At 38.7% G+C, this 22117-nt stretch overlaps 2 protein-coding genes across 2 annotated transcripts; both read left to right on the top strand.

Moving 5' to 3' along the window:
- Window positions 1–3343: 3343 nt before the first annotated feature.
- Window positions 3344–8253, top strand: obi1 (ORC ubiquitin ligase 1). Its single transcript, XM_077199751.1, has 6 exons — window positions 3344–3505; window positions 4205–4340; window positions 4453–4544; window positions 5758–5979; window positions 6563–6651; window positions 6833–8253. The coding sequence occupies exons 1-6, from the start codon at window positions 3434–3436 to the stop codon at window positions 7887–7889; spliced, it is 1668 nt and encodes a 555-aa protein (XP_077055866.1). The 5' UTR covers window positions 3344–3433; the 3' UTR covers window positions 7890–8253.
- Window positions 8254–9534: 1281 nt separating this feature from the next.
- On the top strand, window positions 9535–12359 carry pou4f1 (POU class 4 homeobox 1). The gene is made up of 2 exons (XM_077200002.1): window positions 9535–9864; window positions 10183–12359. The coding sequence occupies exons 1-2, from the start codon at window positions 9742–9744 to the stop codon at window positions 11161–11163; spliced, it is 1104 nt and encodes a 367-aa protein (XP_077056117.1). The 5' UTR covers window positions 9535–9741; the 3' UTR covers window positions 11164–12359.
- The last annotated feature ends 9758 nt before the right edge of the window (window positions 12360–22117 follow it).

Here is a 22117-nt window from a genome sequence, read left to right as displayed (position 1 = left end):
AACCCGGGACAAACGGGAGTGTTGACAGGTATGGACTAAGTTTAAGCCTGGTCTGTGAAACTGAGGGTCTGTGTTTTAAGCTGGAGTGGTTTAGCAAAAAAACATTTACACAAATAATCTTTACGCACAAACACATCTGGTTTGAACATCTCCAAAGATGTTTTACTCCTCCTTTGCAAGCTTTAAGCACAGTTTTTGACACATAATGGATAATTCCATATGCCGTGAGCTTCAATACATGATACTAAATGTAAAGAACCGGATGCCGCTCCGACTTTTAAAGGGCAGGGTTGCGAAAGGGCAATGAAAGGTGCCTGAGCTGTGGAGGGGGCGTCAGCTGCGGCTCGACTGTGGCTTAGGAAAGAGCCCCATGGACAGCAGGGGCCCCTCATCTCCATGACACACTCTCTCGCACCGCAGCGATCGCGGTCAGGGGCCACACTAATCAATACACGGAGCCTGCAGGAGTGCGGAGGAAATGTCTTAATGTCCTCAAGATGTGCGCGACTGCAGGTTACACTCATTCTGGTTTGCCAGCGACGCAAAAACCACTGGCATGACGTTGGTGTGTGTGTGGGGGGGGGTGGGGGGACAGAGAAAGAGGGATAGAGGGCAGGCTAATTAATGTAAGCATTTGCCAGTGATTAAGCTTTAAACAGAAAGGTCAGCTGAGCAGCGGAGCATGGCCTGTCCCAGCGCCTTGCTCTTAGGGCAGTCTAAACCTTTCCAGCTTAAATGGTAAAGATGCCATTTCAGGATGGGGGAGCATGGGACACATGTAGGCCTGACACACGGGTCATTGGCTCGCCACCCTCCATTACCCAGCCAAGGCAAATGTGCCGATCTGTGTCATTTAAGAAATGAAAAATAAGGCCTTCGACAAGATCAATAGATCCTGCGGTTCTCAACCGGCTGTGATTAATTGACTGTCACCAATTAATGGGGGAAAGATTACAAACCATTGTCTGAAGCATATGTGGGCAAAATACAATCTTTAGAGTATCTGAACTGTTCCAATAATAAGATCTTAACTAGATTTTTACATGTGCAATTGCAAATAAAAATGTTCAAACTAATTTCACAAGACTTCTCTACCTCTCATTGGTCTTTCAAACACATAGTTATGCATCAAACACACTGACCATAATCAATATGCATCTTGCAACTGTGTGCCTGGTTGTATAAATCATCAGAACTTTGGGTATAATTATAATATAACATAATATACAGTATCATTCAAAAGTTTGAGGTCAGTAAGATTATTTTTTTAAAGATATTAACACTTCTATTCACTTCTATATATTTTCGAGCTTCCTATTCATAAAAGCATCTAAAAAAATGTATCATCTGTTTTCAACATTGATAGTAATAAGTAATGTTTCTTGAGCAGCAAATCAGCACATTAAAATGATTTCTGAAGGATCATGTGACACTGGAGTCATGATCACAGGAATAAATTACTTTTTAAAATATATTACAATAGAAAGAAGTTATTTTAAATTTATATTTAATCATTTAAATTTAATAATTTTTACAATAGTGCTGCTTTTGCTGTATTATCGGTCAAATTATGCTTGGTGAGCATAAAAGACTTCCAAAACCTTTTTTTTTTTAAATGCACCGACCCCAAACATTAGAACACTAGTGTATAATATAATAAATGAGTCCTCAGCAAATCAAATCAACCCATACCTCTCTATTAACAACATCATCTCCGAATGGGCCTTTTTGCAGACTTATGTGTCATCCATCTGCTCTGGATGAATCATTTCACTGGAGACTTGTGATGAAATGGACGTCTCTTGTTGACACAGCTCTTGTTCCACTTACGAACGATGAATTGAGTAGCAAGCGATTTTTGTGTGTATTTCTGAGATGCTGATCTTACTGACAGGAGAGACAAAAGGGGGAGGTAGTTCTGTAAAAATAAGAAAACAAGGCAAATATATGTTATTATGTAAGAGCGTGCTCAGCAGTTTGGTCTTTGCTTACAAATGTGTGCAAACTCTCTCCAGGAATGATTCGACATGCAGATGTCTAAATCTGAGTTTCAGACCTAGTGGCGTACAGTTTGACTACTCAGTCTAGACAAAGTGAAGTCTCCATGGGCTGTGTTGACATGACAGACCTGCAACAAATGACAGTAATGTAGTCGCAGCACCAATAGTCCGCTTGATGCAATCAATGTACAACATTGTTTTGCATCAGTTCGATGCTAATGAAGTTATCTCACAAGCGCTCAGCCACTGGGTCTGTCATTATGGGATAATAAAGCCATCATTTGGCGATGACCAATGAATTATGAGATCAAATAAAAATGAAGTAAAACGGTTTACACTGTTGTAATAAAACTCTTGAAACAACGAGCCAACGTAAAGAGACGCATCAGCAGAACAGGAGGGACAGAGAAGCATTTTGAATAGTAAAAATATACACAGATTGCCTTTTAATTGCTATTAAGCCGTTTGGTCACACTATACATTTTGTTTTTTGAATATTTTGATCTAATAGTGATTCATTGTGAAAATACCAAGTGTTAATGCCCTTAGGAGCAACCTGATCACTCAGACTTCAGGCTGTGATTTAAGATTTAAGATGCAATTTATTCAACTAAAGGCTACATTTGTTCAGGCCATATGTATTCCTCCCAAACATGACTACATCAACAATTATTATTTGCCTAGGCTACACTGACAAAGTTGGTCTACCTGTAGCAATAATAATCTGCCTACCATAAAAGACCAGAAATAAAAAATTAAGCACAGACTGTCTATAATAAGTGAAGTTTATAAAAATGCACAACCACAACAATCTTATTAATATATTATATACTAATAATGTTTTTATCATTATAAATGTGTTGTTTTTAGGTGCGTTCACGCCATTTCGCAATTACGAGATCGAGATTCCACTTTGTAAAAAGCGTTCACGTCCGCGCAGAACTCGTAAATACAGCTTGTAAACTGGGAATTTTCTGAGAGCTCCTACTTATACCACTGCATATTAATTTAGGTGTTGATATCGTTGCCATTCAAACGCATAATTCACAGTCCGAGGACGTGAACAGCTCAGAGTAGAACGTCACGTGTTGTCATCTCGAAACTACCGTAATTAAGACATGGCGTGAAGACAGCATTGTTGATTGTTTTTTGTTGTTGGTTACTGAAGGAACACATCAAGATTCTTTTTAGCAGTAGATGTGATATACTAGAGACCATACATTCTATAAATACAAAACCTTGCTTTATAAAAGCATTAATCACCACAATCGTTTAACACTACCCACCACAGTGGGAATGTACAGTAGTCTGAGTCAGACGCGTTTCGCAGTAGTTTAGTACTCTGCGCTTGCCGTAGTCGCGTGTGCTGCTAGTTACTTTGTTTCTCTTGGAGGGAGTTTTGGATCATGTTTCTAATCTCTGAGGACTAAATCATGGCGCAAAGTTTTCAAAACGTCACTCTTTCATTGACTTTACCGATATCCTGCCAGATTTGCCTCGGAAAGGTAACACTTTAATACACTTAGTTTAAATATGGCAGGAGTTGAACACAAAGTCGTGCAGTGCGCGCGTGTAGCCTACTTCATCATTGTTGATGTATCTCGGTCTTTAAATTAAAACCACTTTAATGTAACATACAGTTCTTTTATCAGCTACCAGTGAAGATACTGTGTAAAAATACGTGCATTTATAGATAATAACGTTTCTGTAACTCAAAACAGCGATAGTTTTATTACAGTAGAGCACCAAGCGTCCCTTCTGATTTAGTTTTCTCCCAAAACACAAATTAACAAAAACGACCATTCCAGCACTCACCTGAACACTGTGCTCTACTGTTAATGAATCCCTGAAATAACCAAAGAGAGTGATGTCAGATAAAATGGACCAGATAAGTAGGAATGTTAAAGGGATGATACTTCTGTCATGATTTGCTCACCCTCAAGTTGTTCCAAACCTGTTTTAATTGATGGGCACCATTGACTTCCTTAGTATTTTTTTCCATACTATGGAAGTCAATGGGGCCCATCAACTCTTTGGTTACCCATAGTCTTCAAAATATCTTCTTTTGTGTTCAGCAGAAGAAAGAAATCTTGAGGGTAAGTAAATGATGACAGAATTTTAATTTTAGGGTGAACTATCCCTTAAATGTTAACAGTCATGATGTTGCATTTACCTTTTGGTTTGCTCTGATCTACACCTCAAAGGTGCGTCAGCCGGTCATTTGTTGCAACAACCATGTGTTCTGCTCCAACTGTATCAACGTTTGGCTGGAGAAGAGCAGTCAATGTCCCACCTGTCGAGTGGCCATCACCCCAGAAAACCCCTGCAGAGAAATCATCGGTAATGAGACCTCACAATCATATCTTATATTTTTTTAGGTAGGATGAGTGTGATTAATTATATATCCTTCTTTCTCATGTGTGTGTGTGTTTGTGTGTGTTAATGCTCACAGGAGCCACAACTGACAGTGAATCCAATGAGAGTTCTTCTGTGAAGAGACGCCTCCGAAAGACTCGAGGGGAGCTGCTTTTGAGAGAATACGAGGTATTTTTTCTCAAAGACCCAATGAAATGGTTTGATAAATACAAATTTCTTTCCTGCATTGAAAATTCTTATATCATTTAGAGTGGAGTTTCCCTCAAAAATCAGTGCAGAATACTGCTACGCCTCTAGACTCCACATTGGATTTCATGTGATCTTCAACCAGTTTCAACACTGCCCGGCCAAAAATGTCGCTGTTTGGATTTAAATGCTTGAGAGTCTATGATTGTTGCTGTGATTATTATGTTTCTAGCATGTTTTATGTTTGGCAACCGGTCTTCTAACCCTAACTGATAGAGTGTGAATCTTTTCATTTCTTAGACAACCATGTAGGAAGTCACATCATGGCGATATTCCAGGATGACAATGCAGTGCTTGATGGAAATAACATCTCAACATTTATTTCCATGAAGTGGTGCATACATTTTTTGTCAAGATCTTTTAATGTCAATGTAAGAGTCCAGCACTCTGTAAAGTCTCCTCCAGCACATCCCAAAGACTTTCAATGAGTTTAAGCTCTGGTCTCAGAGGAGCATCAATTCATGTGTGAACTGATTCATGTTTCCTCCAAAACATTCTTTCACAGTTTGATCCTGATGAATCTTGACATTGTCATCCTGGAATATGGCCATGATGTGTCTTCCTACATGTTTGTTTAAGAAATGAAAAAACTACACAAGAACTGTGGCCAAACACTAACATGCTAGAAACATAATAATTAGGGCTGGGTAAAGATTAATCGTGATTAATCACATCCAAAATAAAAGTTTGTGTTTACATAATATATGTGTGTGCACTGTGTATAATTATTTTGTATATATAAATATACACACATGCATGTATACATATAAGAAAAAAATATTTATATATAAAATATTTATATATAATATAAATTATAAATAAATATATACAGTATATACATGCAAATATTTCTTAAATATATACATGCATGTGTGTGTATTTATATATCTACAAAATAATTATACACAGTGCACACACATATATTATGTAAACACAAACTTTTATTTTGGATGTGATTAATCGTTTCCCAGCCCTAATAATAATCACTGATCCAATCATAGACTCTCAAGCATTTGACTATTTCAATCCAAACAGCAACTTTTTTTTGGCCGGGCAGTGTAAAATATGCCTGTAAAAAAAAAATGGACCTAGCTATGCAATGAAACCCAGAGCTTATGAATCATCTGTCTTACAGGATGAAATCGAAACCCTCTTGAAAGAGAACGAGGACTTGAAAAGCAAAAACCTGAGCCTTGAGATGCAACTTAAGACGGCTCTGGAACCGAGCACAGTCTTGGTTCCTCAGAGCGAAAGCAGTACTGTTGACCCAGGCGCTCTGGAGGAGTCGGCTAATAAGCTGAGAGCTGCCAATGACCTCTACAGGCATTTAAAACAGGACCTCGAAAAGCTGAAGGAAGTATGAATGGGATTGTTTAAAAAAAAAAAGAAAGATTAGACACTGGCCAAAAAAAAGCACAAAACTAGAAATATCGCCCTATAATTTAGCCGTTTTGAGATAATCTGCATTGACTGTGCTCACTTGGTCATTTAAACTGAAGTCGCAATGTTATTTTCATAAATCATCATTGTCAGTGGATAATTATTTTCTGTTTTTTAATATTTTGTTGTACATTCTGAGAAAACATGTCAAATGAATTTTTCTTAATGTGAGAAATTGTCTCATTTACTATCATCTAACCATTTTTTACATATTTTTGGCATTATTTGGGCTACTCTCTGAACATCAGCATTGGTATCAGTTGTTGAAAAACCCTTATCATCCATATCATATGACAGTAAAGAGATATGGTTGCAGTGGCTTGGTGCTTAGTCCACATCTAGAGCATAAATATATATGTATATAGTCCCAGCTTTTCTCTAGTCTAGAGAACTTTTCACTGACCATTGGAAAAATGGGAAAGGGTGTTATTTGTCTTCTGTGCTTAAAAAAGAAGAAAAAAAAGCAACTATTCTGAAAGAAACATGCTTCTTTCCCTCAGGCTAACAAAACGTTGCGGTCCCAAAATTTTGACCTAATCCAGGAAAATATGCATTTGAAAGCAGAAGTGGACAGCAGATCTCCTCAAAAGTAAGCACAATGTTCATTATACAGTGTTGGTGTACTGACTTGCATTTTGAGTTGGATTAAACATTGACAACAACAACTAAAATATATATATTTTTTCTATTTATGGATATTTACACAGTGTTAGTATCTCCGATCTTTCAAAGTTGATTTTGTTTGTGGTTCGTCTGTGTTTTACATTGAGGTTTGGCCGGTATACAGTCGCAGCTCTTGAGTCTAAAATTCATCAGTATGAGCGAGATGTGGCCCAGCTGAAAAGAGCTCTGGAGCGCAGCGATAAATACATCGAAGAGCTTGAAGCCCAGAACCAGAGGGATGACCCTCAGTCTGAAGAAGGTGTTTGTTCAAACGCTGCCTCTGGAGGGACTCAAAACGGAGGGATTGAAAGGATCGCACTGATGCGAAGAAGCCTGAGTGAAATGGAGGAAACTTCTGTTTGTACAGACCTGGACCGAAAGTGTTCAGAGCTTCCCAACAACCACGGGCACCTCCTGACTACATCTGATGCGTGTTTTCTTGGAGGGACCTTGAGTCCACTGAAGGATGGACTCAAAGAAGTTACGGTTCCCTCTACACCCTCCTCGGCTCTCAGATCTCTGAGCTTGAAGAGTCCTGTGGTGTGTGGTGACCGAAAGTTAGGTCTCAAACCTCTCACTTACCTGAGAAGACTGAGTTTTGATGATTGCCAGGGCCCAGCCAGCTCATCCTCGATCAACCAAAGCCCAGGATCCTTCCAAGGCAACAAAGGCGCTCCTTTCAGTCAGAATTCAGACAGAGAGGTCTTGTGTGGAGGCTGGATGGACTGCGGACCTGAGCTGCCCCATCTGGAGGAAAACAGAGAGAAGTTGGAGCCGTCCGAGGACCCTACGGGAAACAGTGAGGCTTGTATGGATGCAGCGTACCTGGACAAGATCTCTGAGCTGGACTCTATGATGGCTGAGGGTGAGAGCTCCAACAGTCAGGTCTCTCACCTTCCCCTTGCATCATCCCCATCCTCACGCTCTCCAGACTTTGATGCCACCCAAATACCAGAACTGGATTTCTGTAGCAACCTCTTGGCTGATCCTGGAACAGCAGGAGAGCACCAAACCACATCTTTGACACAGGAGACCACCCATTGTGATGTTGAGGTCAGTGACAGAGCTGGAGATACGGTGGAAAATCCCGGCCAGCCCACTAAACGCAAGTGTCCCACAGGATTGTCCATCTCCAGCCCCTCCAAACTCTCCAAACTAAAGTAGAAGCAGTAACAATTCAAATATTTTACAGCATGATCTTCCAGCATGATTTCAATGACTTTTCAGGAGAACAACAAGATTTAACAGCCTTTCTGTTCCATCAGGGCTTTTTATTACAAGTTTGCCTCACTGTTCATTATGATGACAGCAGTGTGCGCTGGATCATGTTACTGTATGATATAAAAACCATTTCGGTATCCTGAGGGGATAAGGTGTTACCATTACACCTTTCTCTTGAAATTAAACGTATATTTTTCTATCAAATTTCAAGGATTTTTGTGGTTGTGCAGAATTACCTGGCATTCTGAATAAATCTGTAATTAAACTGTGAAAACAATAAATGCTATTCTTGCATACAGTTTGAAAATAGCAGTCATTTTCTATTTTTCGGATATTTTAGTAAATGTTTTTGTACCTGGGTGTTATCTAAATAAAAAACTTTTGTATGCCTATAATTTATAGTTTCATTTTCACATTTTCAAAACCTTTGATTTAGTGTTATGACAACAACAGTAAGCTCATCATTTTAGTAATAGTGCACGCAAACACATTGTCTTTCTGTGTTCAGTGCTGAATTATTTCATGTGTCATCACCAGAATACTAAACAAATCCATTTACTACCCACATCCTTCACAGTCTTTTAAAGAATTAATAAATGCTAGTGAATTAACACTTCATTAGCTCCAACTAAAAGCGCTGGGCGATTAAAAATTGATGCAGTGATTAGAGTTTAGTGAAATATACATGATAGTTAAAGTTGCGTAATCAATCAAGGCAATGCCACCATGACGCGTTAACGTGAGCGAAATGTAAATATTCAAACACAATATCTGATTTAAATACAGATTATATTTTGATGTCTGCGAATTTCTGTTGACGTCATTTGTAATGTATGAATATTTATGTCTAAAACGATTTTCGTTATATATTTATATTATGCAATTATTAATTCGTTTTTCTTTTTTCCCTTTTTCTTATCTGAAATATAGATATAGAGTTGCTTAATGAATCAACGCGGTGCAACCGTAAACATTAGCTAAATTAAAATATTCACGTTTGTAAATTCTTCGGAAACTGAAATGAACGAACAGCTACGGAATCAACAATGGTTCCAATTTATTGATGCATTTTATTTTTGCAAACGATTCATAAAAATAAAATGAAATTAATTACATTATTTCGCAGTTAAACAATATATTTGATATTTCATGTTTCCAATTTGCTTTTATTTCATTTATTAAAATAAATATGCTTATTATAAACATTTTTATAATATTTATTAAAAAAACTGGATTATGCCCAACTTAAAAGTGTCTGATTAATTTGGATGTATTTTTACAAAAAGAAAAAAAAATCTATTATTCAGAAATTTACACAGCCAGCCCTCATTTGCATATCGAATGATAGCGGGTACACTGTTACCGTTTAAAGCAACGAACAACATTCTAAATCATCAAAGGCATCACGCATGCGCACAGAATCCACAGGTATGGAAGCCCCCCTCTCAGTCATTAGGCCGATTTACAGTTCGAGGAGGACATGAGACGAGAAGAGGCGCGATGAGATGAGAGGAGAGGAGGAGAAGAGAGTAAATTGCCATCGTCTCGCGAGAATAGGCGAGGCTGCCGGACGAGATGTGAGGGACTCAGGTGTAAGAGCGCTCCTCATCCACACACAGCAGAGCCAAACAGAGACGCACACACACACACTGCGGGCATCTTCTCTGTACCATCAGCAGCCGAGCGCTACCGCATCCGCCCGACGCCAGAAGAGGAGGCGGGAGGACCTGGCCTCTCTCGCTTTGGGTTTTATCCTCCTTTCGTGCACTTTATCTAAACCGGATCTAGCGCAAACATGATGTCCATGAACAGCAAACAGGCGCATTTCGCCATGCATCCCAGCTTACCTGAGCACAAGTACACATCTCTGCACTCGAGCTCGGAGGCGATCAGGAGAGCCTGTCTGCAGACTCCACAGGTAAACTAGCTCCAAACTTCTGCTTTTCTCCTGCGTTCTCCTCTGCGCGCGAGGAGGAGCGCTGGAGGCGCATATTCTGCCTTAATGTTTTTTTCATGTATTCCACAGCAATCATCCGCACGCCTGTGATCTTTTCTGAAGGCATGCTCACTGAAGGCTCAGGCTTCAGCCTTTTTTGTATTAATTTTTATGACTGGAAGCCTCTTAAAAGGAATATTCTCTCTGTGTTATGTGTTGACACTATTCCCCAGCTGACATCTGCACTTTCTTTCTGTTTCTCTGTTTTTCTCGTTCTCTCTCTCTCTCCGACTCCTCCAGCTACAAAGCAACATCTTCGCCAGTCTGGATGAGACGCTCCTGGCCCGCGCCGAAGCTCTGGCGGCCGTGGACATGGCCGTGTCCCAGGGTAAGAGTCACCCGTTCAAGCCCGACGCAACGTACCACACGATGAACACCGTGCCATGCTCGTCCACCTCCACCGTGCCACTCGCCCACCACCACCACCACCATCACCACCACCACCACCAGAACCTGGAGCCGCCCGACCTCATGGAGCACATCAGCTCTCCGTCGCTCGCGCTGATGCCCAGCGGTCACGAAGGGGCCGGTGGAGGAGGCGGAGGAGGAGGCGGCGGGGGCCTGATCTCCACGTCGGCCCACCCGCACTCCCACATGCACGGGCTCACCCACCTGTCCCACCAGGCTGCTATGAACATGAACTCGCCGCTCACTCACCACGGGCTCTTACCGGGCCACCATGGCGGTGCGCACCAGGGCGCGCCGGGACTCATCAACAACGGACTGCCCTCCATCAACGACTCGGACACGGACCCTAGGGAGCTGGAGGCGTTCGCGGAGCGCTTTAAACAGCGGAGGATCAAACTCGGGGTGACTCAGGCGGACGTGGGGGGCGCGCTGGCCAACCTGAAGATCCCAGGCGTGGGCTCCCTGAGCCAAAGTACCATTTGTCGCTTCGAGTCTCTTACTCTGTCGCACAACAACATGATCGCGCTCAAACCCATTCTCCAGGCGTGGCTGGAGGAGGCCGAGGGCGCCCAGCGCGAGAAAATGAGCAAACCCGACATTTTCAACGGGAGCGAGAAGAAGCGCAAGCGGACCTCCATAGCGGCCCCGGAGAAGCGATCTCTGGAGGCGTATTTCGCGGTCCAGCCTCGGCCGTCCTCGGAGAAAATCGCGGCTATAGCTGAGAAATTGGACCTCAAAAAGAACGTGGTGCGAGTATGGTTTTGCAACCAAAGACAAAAACAGAAGAGGTTGAAATTTTCCGCGGCTCACTGATGGACTATACACTTCTGTAGGGAAACAAACAACACAACAAAACTGACTTTTGGGGACCAAGGAACATCGCTTTGGCTCAAGCGTGTGCTCATGATTAGTACCGTTTGATTTTCACAACTCATGTTTCTTTTCACTGTACTGGTGAATGTGAAGTATGCAAATAACAGGTAATCCAGACGAACTACTTTTCTGCGGTTCAACTCTACATTTGTTTTTTTTTGCCCCAATGACGTTTATTCTGAATGACGAAAAATAGCCATTGATGGATTACCTCATAGTTTATTTCTATCCTATTTATTTATTTATTATGTATGTATTTTTGTTCAGCATATTTATGTACTTAATCATTCGTAACAGGGAACTGCTATATTTTTGATTATTAAATGTGTTAAAAGCAGATCCTATTTTCACAGTCTTGCTAATGAACTAATGTGATCATTCAGTATTTCAAAGGTCTGCTCCGATGAATTCAGAACTGAACAGGAAAAGTAAACAGAGTCCCTTTTAAATAAAGGTGGCAACCACCGCTCGTATTTGTTAAAATTGCACTGAAATCTACTGTTATTTAGATTGGTTAGATATATTCTAATGCTTTTGTGTATATATATAAATATACGTACAAATGACACTTGCTCACCTTGCAAAACTGAATTCCCAGTTTTTTATTTATTTATTTATTTGTATTATTTATTCTATTTATTATTGTTTTGGCAAATCAGAATTCTTCCTATGCGGATATTAGTTAACTCGCATGATAAAGATGATAATATTTACAAAGCAAAATTGTCCTGAAATATCATTTCGTTGGTTTGTATACTTTGGTTTGCAGTGCAAACATTCTATGCATTGAAAGAAAAAATAATAATTACCAAGCACTACATAGAGTATCTACTGGTAGACCTTTGTGGATGGTGTGTACGTCACTGTTTAATGCCTGTTTTCACATGAAGACACAACGTTGTTTGTCGTGTTACTTGTTCCTGAGAAAAAAAAAAAGGTTTGTAATGATTTTATTTTGTGCACACGTATGTTTACAAACAGCGGCCACGTGCGCATCACTCTGTCATACCTGTGCACCTGTCCAACAGTCTGCTGTCTCTCCATCTTATCATCCAATCTTCTCTCATTCTGTAAGCCAAATCCAGCTGCAGGGCTCCAGTCCCGGCGATCTTCTAAATAAACGATGGAAAATCAAAGTGGAGGCTGTCATTGGGGTGCATCTTATTCTATAGCACAGACAGACAAATCTCAGACATATTTAGCTACTGTATGATTGTTTAAATTTCGCCTACACATAAATGAGAAATGGAGAACAAATATTAATGTTCATTAGGATTGGAAATTATCAGAGATATACACATACTCACAAATGATACCTATACGGCACAATTACATTTAAAATACATATTAGGGAAAAATAGCGAAAATATGGACTTAAAAGTTGAATGCCATAATTAAAACGTAAAAGATAATTAACATAGAATGGCGCAAAAATAAATAAATAAATAAATTAAATATTAACCAAACCCTGGATCCAATAGCATTTCTTTCTTTCTTTCTTTCTTTCTTTCTTTCTTTCTTTCTTTCTTTCTTTCTTTCTTTCTTTCTTTCTTTCTTTCTGTGTATTACAGTGGCTTTCTTATCAGCACAAATCTTTGATATACAGTCATTACTCCAGAAACATGCATTATTTATACATTTTTATTGCTCTTCATTTCCATGATCTGGATTTCTCAGACTGCATTCCGTTAGACCAGTGAAAATTGTTTTTTTTTCCACGAAATTCACGTTTTTACTGACGAGACGAGAACATGTCTTAAATTTAACATAATACATTGCAGACAAAATTGTAAATACATAAGATACAAAATTGTCCAATTAATAGTAATAATAATAATAATACTTTTTACTAAATGTCGCACGATTTCGGCCATGATACTCCGTTAGCATTACATTTGAATAGGCCTATACCCTTACTACGGTTTATTAAATAATTCATGCTCTGTGGTTTGGAAAATTAATAAACGGAATACAACAAGACACTAATTAAAAAGCTCGGTAATTGTTATCGGCGCCCTAATGGGGTGTTAGTGTGTCAAACAAATGGAATTTTTGACCATGCACGTGTCTGCTAAATGAGGTAACATGAGCATTACATTAGACTTCCCCCTGAATATAATTCTGCGATTTGATATCTGCTTATAATAGCAGCCGAAAACTCTTGGTATTATTTCCTCGAAACAGACATGAAGGCTGTAGGTGATATGATGGGGTTTTACCCTGCCGAACTGATAATAAACATTTCATGAAGCCTGAGAGCAGGCCGTCTCCGAACAGGCTCACTAAAGAAACGCGTCTAATTTCAAAAGTTTGTTTATTCATAAAAAAAATAAAAAAAATAAATGACACTGCAGATCTTTCTCACTGTAATATAGAAGAGAATTTCAGGGGGGAAGGGGAGGGGAGCTTTACATTTTGCTGCCTTTTAAAAAAGATATGTTATATGTAGGTGATGCAATATTAATCGCGCTTTGCTGATATAAAATGCAATATTTTCAGACAGCTATCGGGGTTTTTCAGGGAAGCACTTGATGAAAGCAGGTCGCAGCTGCAGTGCTGCTGCTGGAGAAAGAAACATTTATTGCTCCTGTTTGGCTTTTGGCAACGAACAGAAGAACGCAGTGAGTATATGGACATTTTCTTTGGGAAAGGATGATTTGACTGGCACTGAAAGTCTCCCAATCTAGTCGTGCTTTTGGATCGTTTCGCAATTCGAAGCTCTCTTGGCGCGACAGCATATTAAGTGAGAGAAATATTCATTTTCAGCTTTAAGTGAGTTTCTGGCATCCAACACTGCGTACACCTCAGATCCAGTCTTTTTTTCTTCTATTTTATATAGACAATTTCTACAAACGAATCTTTCCAAGAAATGATTCTCTGTAATTGTATTGCTGTTGTAATTTTTATTCGGCTATTTGTTGTTTGCCTTGGGATTCAGTTTTGATATCGAATCCGTTTCTTCCCTCACACTATAAAATATTTGATTAAATAATCTAAAATGTATTCAAGGTCAAATCTAAATTAACTCGTTTACAAGTCAAATAAATAATCGACTGCATCAACCTGACTACATTAATTATTACAAATAATTGTATATATATATATATATATATATATATATATAATTTTTAAATTAAAATAATATAGCCTAATATGATAAAATAATATAATTATATATATATATATAGCAGTTTGTTTTTTACAGTGATGTCGGAGATGTAATTATAATTCCATCATTTTCATTTTACTGTTTTCTATTGTTATTATTATTATTATTTTTATTTTTATTTTTTATTTTATTTTTTTTATTTCGCTAATCCCCCACACCGTTTTTAGGTAGCACTTTATTTGACAGTCTTGTTTCGCATGAACATATTGTAGTAATGACACTTACTAGGTACTAACCCTGAACCTACCCCTAAACCTGAACTTAACCCATGTTACCTTACACTAGTAGGCTACGTAAGTACACTATACGTCCACTGAAAGTGCACGTACTGTAAAATAAAGTGCAACCCCTTTTTATATTAATTTAAAACTTCGAACTTCGTTTTGCCATTGAGAAGCGCACGCGCCATATTTCAGCACCACGAACAGCTCCCTCGCAGATTGAAGAGTAATGCATTATTGAGAGTCTATATCAAACAGCTCTAGGCTGCTGCTGTCTTTCTGCCTGCACTAAAGCCTCTAATATGTTAATGGCCGGAGGGGATGCCGCAGGTACAGAGCCCAGCTGCTTCATGAGCCATATGTCAGCCGGTTTGCCTCATGGATCTATTAATCAAGAGATACTTCATCAACACAACTCAACAGCATCGCACCCTCAAAGTTCAGCTGCTACAAACAGCAACAACAAGAACACCGGCTAACCCATTTAAAGCGAAAAGAGAAACATTCTGTGGATGGATGTGAAAGAGAGAAAAAAAGGTCTCTTCTGTTGTTATTTGCACGGCTAAACGAGCAGTGATTATTATCATTCTAACCTTCGATAAAAAGAAATTATAATTGTTCTACCCGAAAAAATCATCCCGTCTGGATAGCATAGGTTTTTTTATTTAAAAATAATTGTTTGATGTGTTTTTCCCCCATTGAGCAGAAATAAAAAAAACAAATCCAGATATGAGCTGAACTTGAAATAAAAATATTATTCTCAGATTTGTAAATTATTTATCAGCCTTAAATGTTCACTTATTGTACCTATTAAGGAAAGTTAAAATGATTTAGCCAATATGTAACATTTTATGTGTATATATATAGTGCATGTATTTTGTAATTCTATGAATAAATTACAATTAAAGATAACACTTTATTTTACAGTCATTGTTACATATGTTACTTACCATAGTAATAACAGTAAGTTATGCATAATTACATGCAACTAACCTTCAACCAAACCCTAATCCTAACCCTATAGTAAGTACATGTTGTTAATTAATTTTACTCAGTACTGTTACAAGGGCACCTTAAAACAAATTGTAACCCAATTCATTTTTAAGTAGGCTACCTAAAATATTAAACAATAAACAAATAATATTTTATATGATGACATTATGATATCAACTGTTTATTATTATGATTATTTTAATAAGCAATCTAATTAGCAATTTGTCGATTAGCAACTAAAGCAGCCTGTTTTATGGGAAACACGTGCACACAGAGCAAATTCAGTGTCGGTTATAACAATGTCCATGAAGGATGGCCTGTGGACGGAAATGTCAAACAGGGGGTTGGGAGAGCGAATCCTCCGGATCTGTGTTCATTTCCAACTTGTATTTATTCAGTGATCTTCAGCATCTCGCCGGCCTCGAGTGGACGCGGGCTGTTGACACAACGGCATATTTCAATCACAAGGGGTTCAGAGACAGACCAAAAACCTATTTGTTTAATAAATCCGTCATTTAAGTTGAAAAATATTTGATAAGCAAGGTTGACCCCCCCCCATTTCCAAACCCACGGCGTTTACTGCAGCTGAGAGGAAATAGAGGTTAAAGTCTTTATGCAGATCAAAACCTGCTCGGCTCTCTGCATTTATCCGCGCATCAAATACTGCAGACAGCTCGACTCCAGATACTCCCTTCAAGAACAAACTGACAGAAATTAAAGAGCCAGCAAGGTTCCTGCCAAACAATATCCAGCTGTAGCTTTAAGCACGTGCGAATCGTGGCTGATCTGGCTCTCCCATTGGATTGTTAGAGTAGCTGTCAGTCTGTTTCTTTATGATGGGCTGTATAAATGTCAAGTGCTTTCTCTCACCCTGTCTCTTTAACGCTCTCATGGCCCCGGGCCCTGCACTTTTTGACCTTCTATTGAACACACTGGCCCCTCATCATTATCCTCATTTTGCCTCTGGAGTCCATCGTTTGTTCCAGCAATCCCTCTTCACCAAAGCGTGGATATTTACAAACCAGCTCTGGGTGACACTGTTTACAAATGGGCCCTTCAGATGGAGTTTTGAAGCCATTTGATTGCCCAAAGAGAGCGTGGAGAAAGGGTTGGAAAACTGTGGATGATTTGTTATTATACATCTCTAAATCGATTTTATTTTTCTCTACCACGCTTCCAGATGATGCAGTGAACAAGATAACGAAAACAAAACAAAACAAACAAAAAACTAGAAATAAAATAATAAGATGTGTCAATGATTTCAGACAGCAATGAGATGCATTGAGAACGTATGGAGACTTTTGCCCCATGGGCTCCTGTTTTTCAGATTTTTCTAAATAAAAAAGACCCCAGCAGTTTCATATGGCTTTTTAAAAAAGAGATATCAACAATGTCTTAAAACACATATTTGACAAGATACAAATGTCTGCAATCAAAAGAGTTCAATAAGAACTCAATCCACTCTATCCAAATCAATTCTATATAACTCTATATTCTCATTTGATCTTAACATTTGTCTCATTTGTGTCTAATTGTATTTATGGAGAATCAAAGTTTATGCTCAAATGTGTCATAACTGAGAACTCCATTAAGATTTTTTTTGAGTTTCATTGCATTAGGGTTTATGCCTGAATTCACAAAAATCACATAAATAAAGAGATTTTTTCAGAGTAGTAATTTCTTTAAATATTATAGACATTTTAATATTGCATTACCTGTTTAATTGTAATATTTATAATACCATGAAAAAATGTATGTCACTACATACTTCAGTGGGATTCTTTATAGGGTTCTATGTATACCTAAAGGTTCTATATAAGGACAGATGTTTTACATTATCGCTTAGTACTATCATGTTTAACAAGTATAACGTTTAATTTAATGTTTAAATTATTATTATTATTATTTTCGGGTAATAAATTGTGTACCAGCTGTTTGATTCATAAATGTTATTACAATTAAAGGGGCTATAGTATTCAGAAACCCTTGTTGTTAGCGACACCGCTGGCCGTTAAGTGAACTGCAGCCAGCAACTTATTGTTTGTGTAACATACAAGAGAGTAAGCGTTATTCAAAGCAATCGTATCTACTCACGGAGAAGTTCTTTTTCATTCTTTTCTTAGAAGTAAAAAGAAGTTGGACATACTTTGGCAGCAATATACTGTTAATCAACATCCAGAAATCGTCCACGGTGCTGAAAGCAATGTTAGATGAATATATAAATAGACTATGTGCTGCGCGCATTCCTCAATAACAATAATAGCCACACAACAAAATGACAGTGTAAGTAAAAGCGAAATGTTTGCGCACGTTCTGCAATTAACCAGAGGTATAGCCTAATTAAAATTACACTGTTATGATAGTTTTCTTTGCATGACACATTGATATTGGGCTAAAGTTTCTGCTTTATCCTGAACATTGTAAGCATTCGTTTCTTAAGTCATTGAATGGAAGAGAGAAGAGGCTCTCAGGAGCGCGCGTAAACGTCACATCCTTTTGATTTTCCCGGCAAAAACGTCCCGAGTCCTTCACATAAAAATCAGTCTTTCATAGACAACTTAGGAAATCAAGGAAAGTCTTGTTTTTTAGGTTTTGTTACAAGCTGTTCACATTAATGCAAGGACATCCTTAGATATAGGCCCTTAAATTATGTAATAATGAGGAAAATAAATTCATTTAAACTAAAACACATGATGGGAACTATGTATTAAGTGCCTGACAGAACCCTTTTAAGGTTCTATATATGACCTTTTCTTCTTTTCCTTTACGTTTCTTTCAAAGATGAATTGTTTTGCTTAATTCTGCAAAACCATTGAGGATATTAACATAGCAGTGGAATCACCAGCCATTACTTTCTGTGGAACGACATCAAACATCTCTAGTAGGAACTTCCACGATCTTTACAAGGGAAAAAATAGGCAGCTGATCATTTATCCCAATGAATGACTTATCGATCACAGATGTCTGCACGCAGAGGTAAAGATAGACCTAATGCGATACATTATGCATGAAACATATCCCAAACAAGATCTGACAGGACGGGCCGACACTGTGCCACCATAGACTCATCGAGTCGTCACATTTCAATCTGGATAAGCGTGAACTGGCGATGAATGACTGAATATATTCATCAGCTTGAGTCTAGTGGAAGTTTGAAACTTCGTGCTCAAGGCTTAAAGGCCTTGTGTGTGTGTGTGGTACAGGGTGAGATGGAGGCTGTGTGTGTGTGTGTGTGTGTGTGTGCGTGTAGATAATGAGAGAACTGGCCTGGGCCACCCCTGTGCTCACCACCACACCATCAAATATTCATCAGTGTTGATTAAACAAGACACCGGCCGCAGATCTGGTGGCACTGTGCTAGAATGCCGAACCATATGCAAAAAGAGGGATGAAATGGGATGGACTGTCCTGCAGTCTGAGGTCAGCGTCAGCCGGTGGACGTGACATCAGACATGCAGATGATGATGATGAAGATGAAGATGATGATGATGATGATGAGAGAGGACAGGAAATGAGAGGCTGGAGAGGTCATTTGACAACAGATGAAGAGATGAGAGCTAGACAGTGTGTAGAAAATGAGAAAAATGACAGATGGGGAGAGGGGATGAAAATAGGGAGGAGAAGACAAGAAACCTGCAAATACTGTTATTTCCTCTGTGGAATAATAAAAAATAAAAAAAGTTTTGAAGAATCTTCACACAGATCTTTTTAATATAAAAACAGTTGGCAGTGACCACAATTGTAAAGCTATATTTTAATAAATAAATCTTATTCATCATCAAAAAAAAGATCAGTTTTTACAAAAATATAAGCAGCACAGATGTTCTCAACATTGATAATAATAACTGTTTGTTGTTGAGCAGAGAGAGTCATTTACTCAAATGATTTGTTGGAACACATTGGCTGCATCCGGAATCACATACTTCCCTACTGTATAGAAGGAGGAAAACATCATGCAACAAAAAAAGTATGTTCAAATTTACAGTACTCATAAAATAGTAGACAAAACGTACCTGGATGACCTACTACTTCTGGGGAGATTCTGAAGTGTGCATAGGATGGACACTTTACTCTCCCATGAGGCCACAGGAGAGGATTTGTGAATGGCAGTGAAGCGAAGCAACTGATACTGGTAGGTCACATGATAATGACAACATGGCAAATGTACGTCCGGATTACATTCATACTATATAGAACATACTTTTTTAGAACTTGCAAAGAAAGTACTATTCTAAAAGAGTACCTACTCAACAGAGTATGCGAGAGGAACGAAACAAGTTCTGCCTTTATGATTTAGATGATAAGTTCAAACACACCAATTCATTCCAGGAAGAAAATCCCAATCAGACGAAATCTAGCATACTACCCTTAATATGTATGCCACATAAAGATATGATAAAAATAGTAAGAATAGTATGCAGTTCCGATTCATCTGTACTGTGACTGAATGATTCATTAAACAAATTTGTTCAAAGACACTGATTTTTTTCAGAAAAAACACAAGTGACTTGCTGAATTCAGAACTGCATTCTATACTACTCGTACTACTTGTCTTTTACCACGTCTTTCTATGGCAGATATAGGCCTACTGTAATAAGAGTAGTAATGGAAGTACAGTATGTGGTTCAGAATTCAGCAACTGTTTTTCTGAATCAATCATTGAGTCATTGACTCTGATTCTTTTTGAAGCTTGGCTGATCTGGTCACTATATGAACTGTCATTATATTCAAACGAGCTGTGTGAAAATTTTCATTTTATGTGAACCAGCCTCAGGCATAGTGAAGAGCAAAGTTTTCAGGCGCTGTAAGTTTAATTTTTGGGTGAACTGTTTCTTTAAGAACAACGCATTCGAGGTGCGGATCAGAACGAGGACAGGACTGAACTTGACAGGAAAGGGACTGTGGAATAGATGGGTGGAAAAAATGAATTGAAAAGAAGAAGAGAGGAGAAGAGAGGTCGGTCACTCCCGAGCACATTAAATATTTGATGAGATGTGTGGTTCAGCAGAGACAGGAAAGAGTGTGGTCAGAGAGGTTAGCCCAACTCATTTACAGCACCCGGAGAGAAGGAGAGACAGACACACAGAGAACATTAAGAGTAAGATGTGTATTTTAGCATTGTCAGTCAGCATCCACAACACTTATTTGCTATTTGAGAAATGAAACATCTCAAAACACGACAAAATCAGAGCTGTATAAATGATCATAAATCAATGATCATTGTTTGTAGATAACAAAATACGTTCTAAGAACATTTTGCTAACGCTCCTCAAATTCTGTGGAAATATAGGCTATGTTCTCTTTATTAAAGTTCACCAATTATTATTTTTTAAATATTAGCCTACCTTTCATGTAGTGTGTAACAAAGCTGTTTGTACATGTAAAATGTCTTCAAAGTTTTAAAGACCAGAGTGCACAACAAATGAAGTTATGTCTCCTAAAAGAGAAATCGATTCTGAACTGCCTGAAACACGTCATCATTAATTCCAGTTTCGCGTCCTGTTCGAACCTATGTAGGTAGTCTGGTCTTCATTTATTGCCCGCAAACAATGTGTACTTTGGCCCTGTCCCAAATGGCGCACTTCTTGCGGACTTTCGGTCTCGTGGACTTAAATTGCGCGTGCTCGCCGAGTCTACGAGTCCGTAGGCCGTCCCATTTAGCATTTTAACGCTCTGAAGTGTGCTCAGCAGCGCCCCCTTTGTACCCTTGAAGCGGTCTTCCGCGAAGCCCGCATAGATGCAGGCTCCACGCACTTTAACTACCCAGGAATCCTTGCGAAATGCCAATCAGAAAACGGAGGGAGGAGATTTCGCTCACGGACCGTTAACATGGCTTTATGATACAGGCGTACATTTTAGTTGTGCGCCTTTTTACTTACAGTTTATACAAACATTATCGACCAGTGGTTGATATCTCAAACATAATAATACCGTGTTAAATAATACGATCGCATTATGATTCATTTCATAAATAGAACCGAATGCCATGGCTTTACTGTGTCATATAAACGTAGTATGAATATTGAAACCTATACATTTTTCTTAAACTCATTTACATTTTAATTTTGTGTCAAAATTGAACATTATGTATTATCATGTACAACTGTATTGATCCTTTACATAACCATGAGATCTATTCTAATGCCCAGGTGGCATATACAATTATAGAACTGTAAAAGCAGGCTGTGTAGTTCACATGAACATAAGATTTGGGAAAATAAAATAAATCCTGTTCTCAATGCTAAAGACTGTAATTTTTTTAATGATATTTGTGATATTTTTCTAACAAAGGGACTGATGAGATGACCTTTAAGTTTATTCAGCTTCGACGTCTGAGCTGAGACCTTCTTCCTGTTTCCGGCGTGACGATCGAGTCTGTCCCAAAAATACCTCTCAATGCGCCCTCGCGGACTCGCGCTAAGGGCCCTATAGGCCTGCACTACATGACGTCACCGAAGTGTGGACTCTGAGGAAGTCCACAAGTCCGGAGTGTGCCATTTGATTTGGGACA

This window comes from Siphateles boraxobius, unplaced genomic scaffold (assembly GCF_051911475.1).
Source record: "Siphateles boraxobius isolate OS27281-9 unplaced genomic scaffold, OSU_SipBor_1 41, whole genome shotgun sequence".
Taxonomy (NCBI): Eukaryota; Metazoa; Chordata; class Actinopteri; order Cypriniformes; family Leuciscidae; genus Siphateles; species Siphateles boraxobius.
Note: the sequence above shows the minus strand (reverse complement) of the source record. Positions and strands in the feature narration are given on the sequence as shown.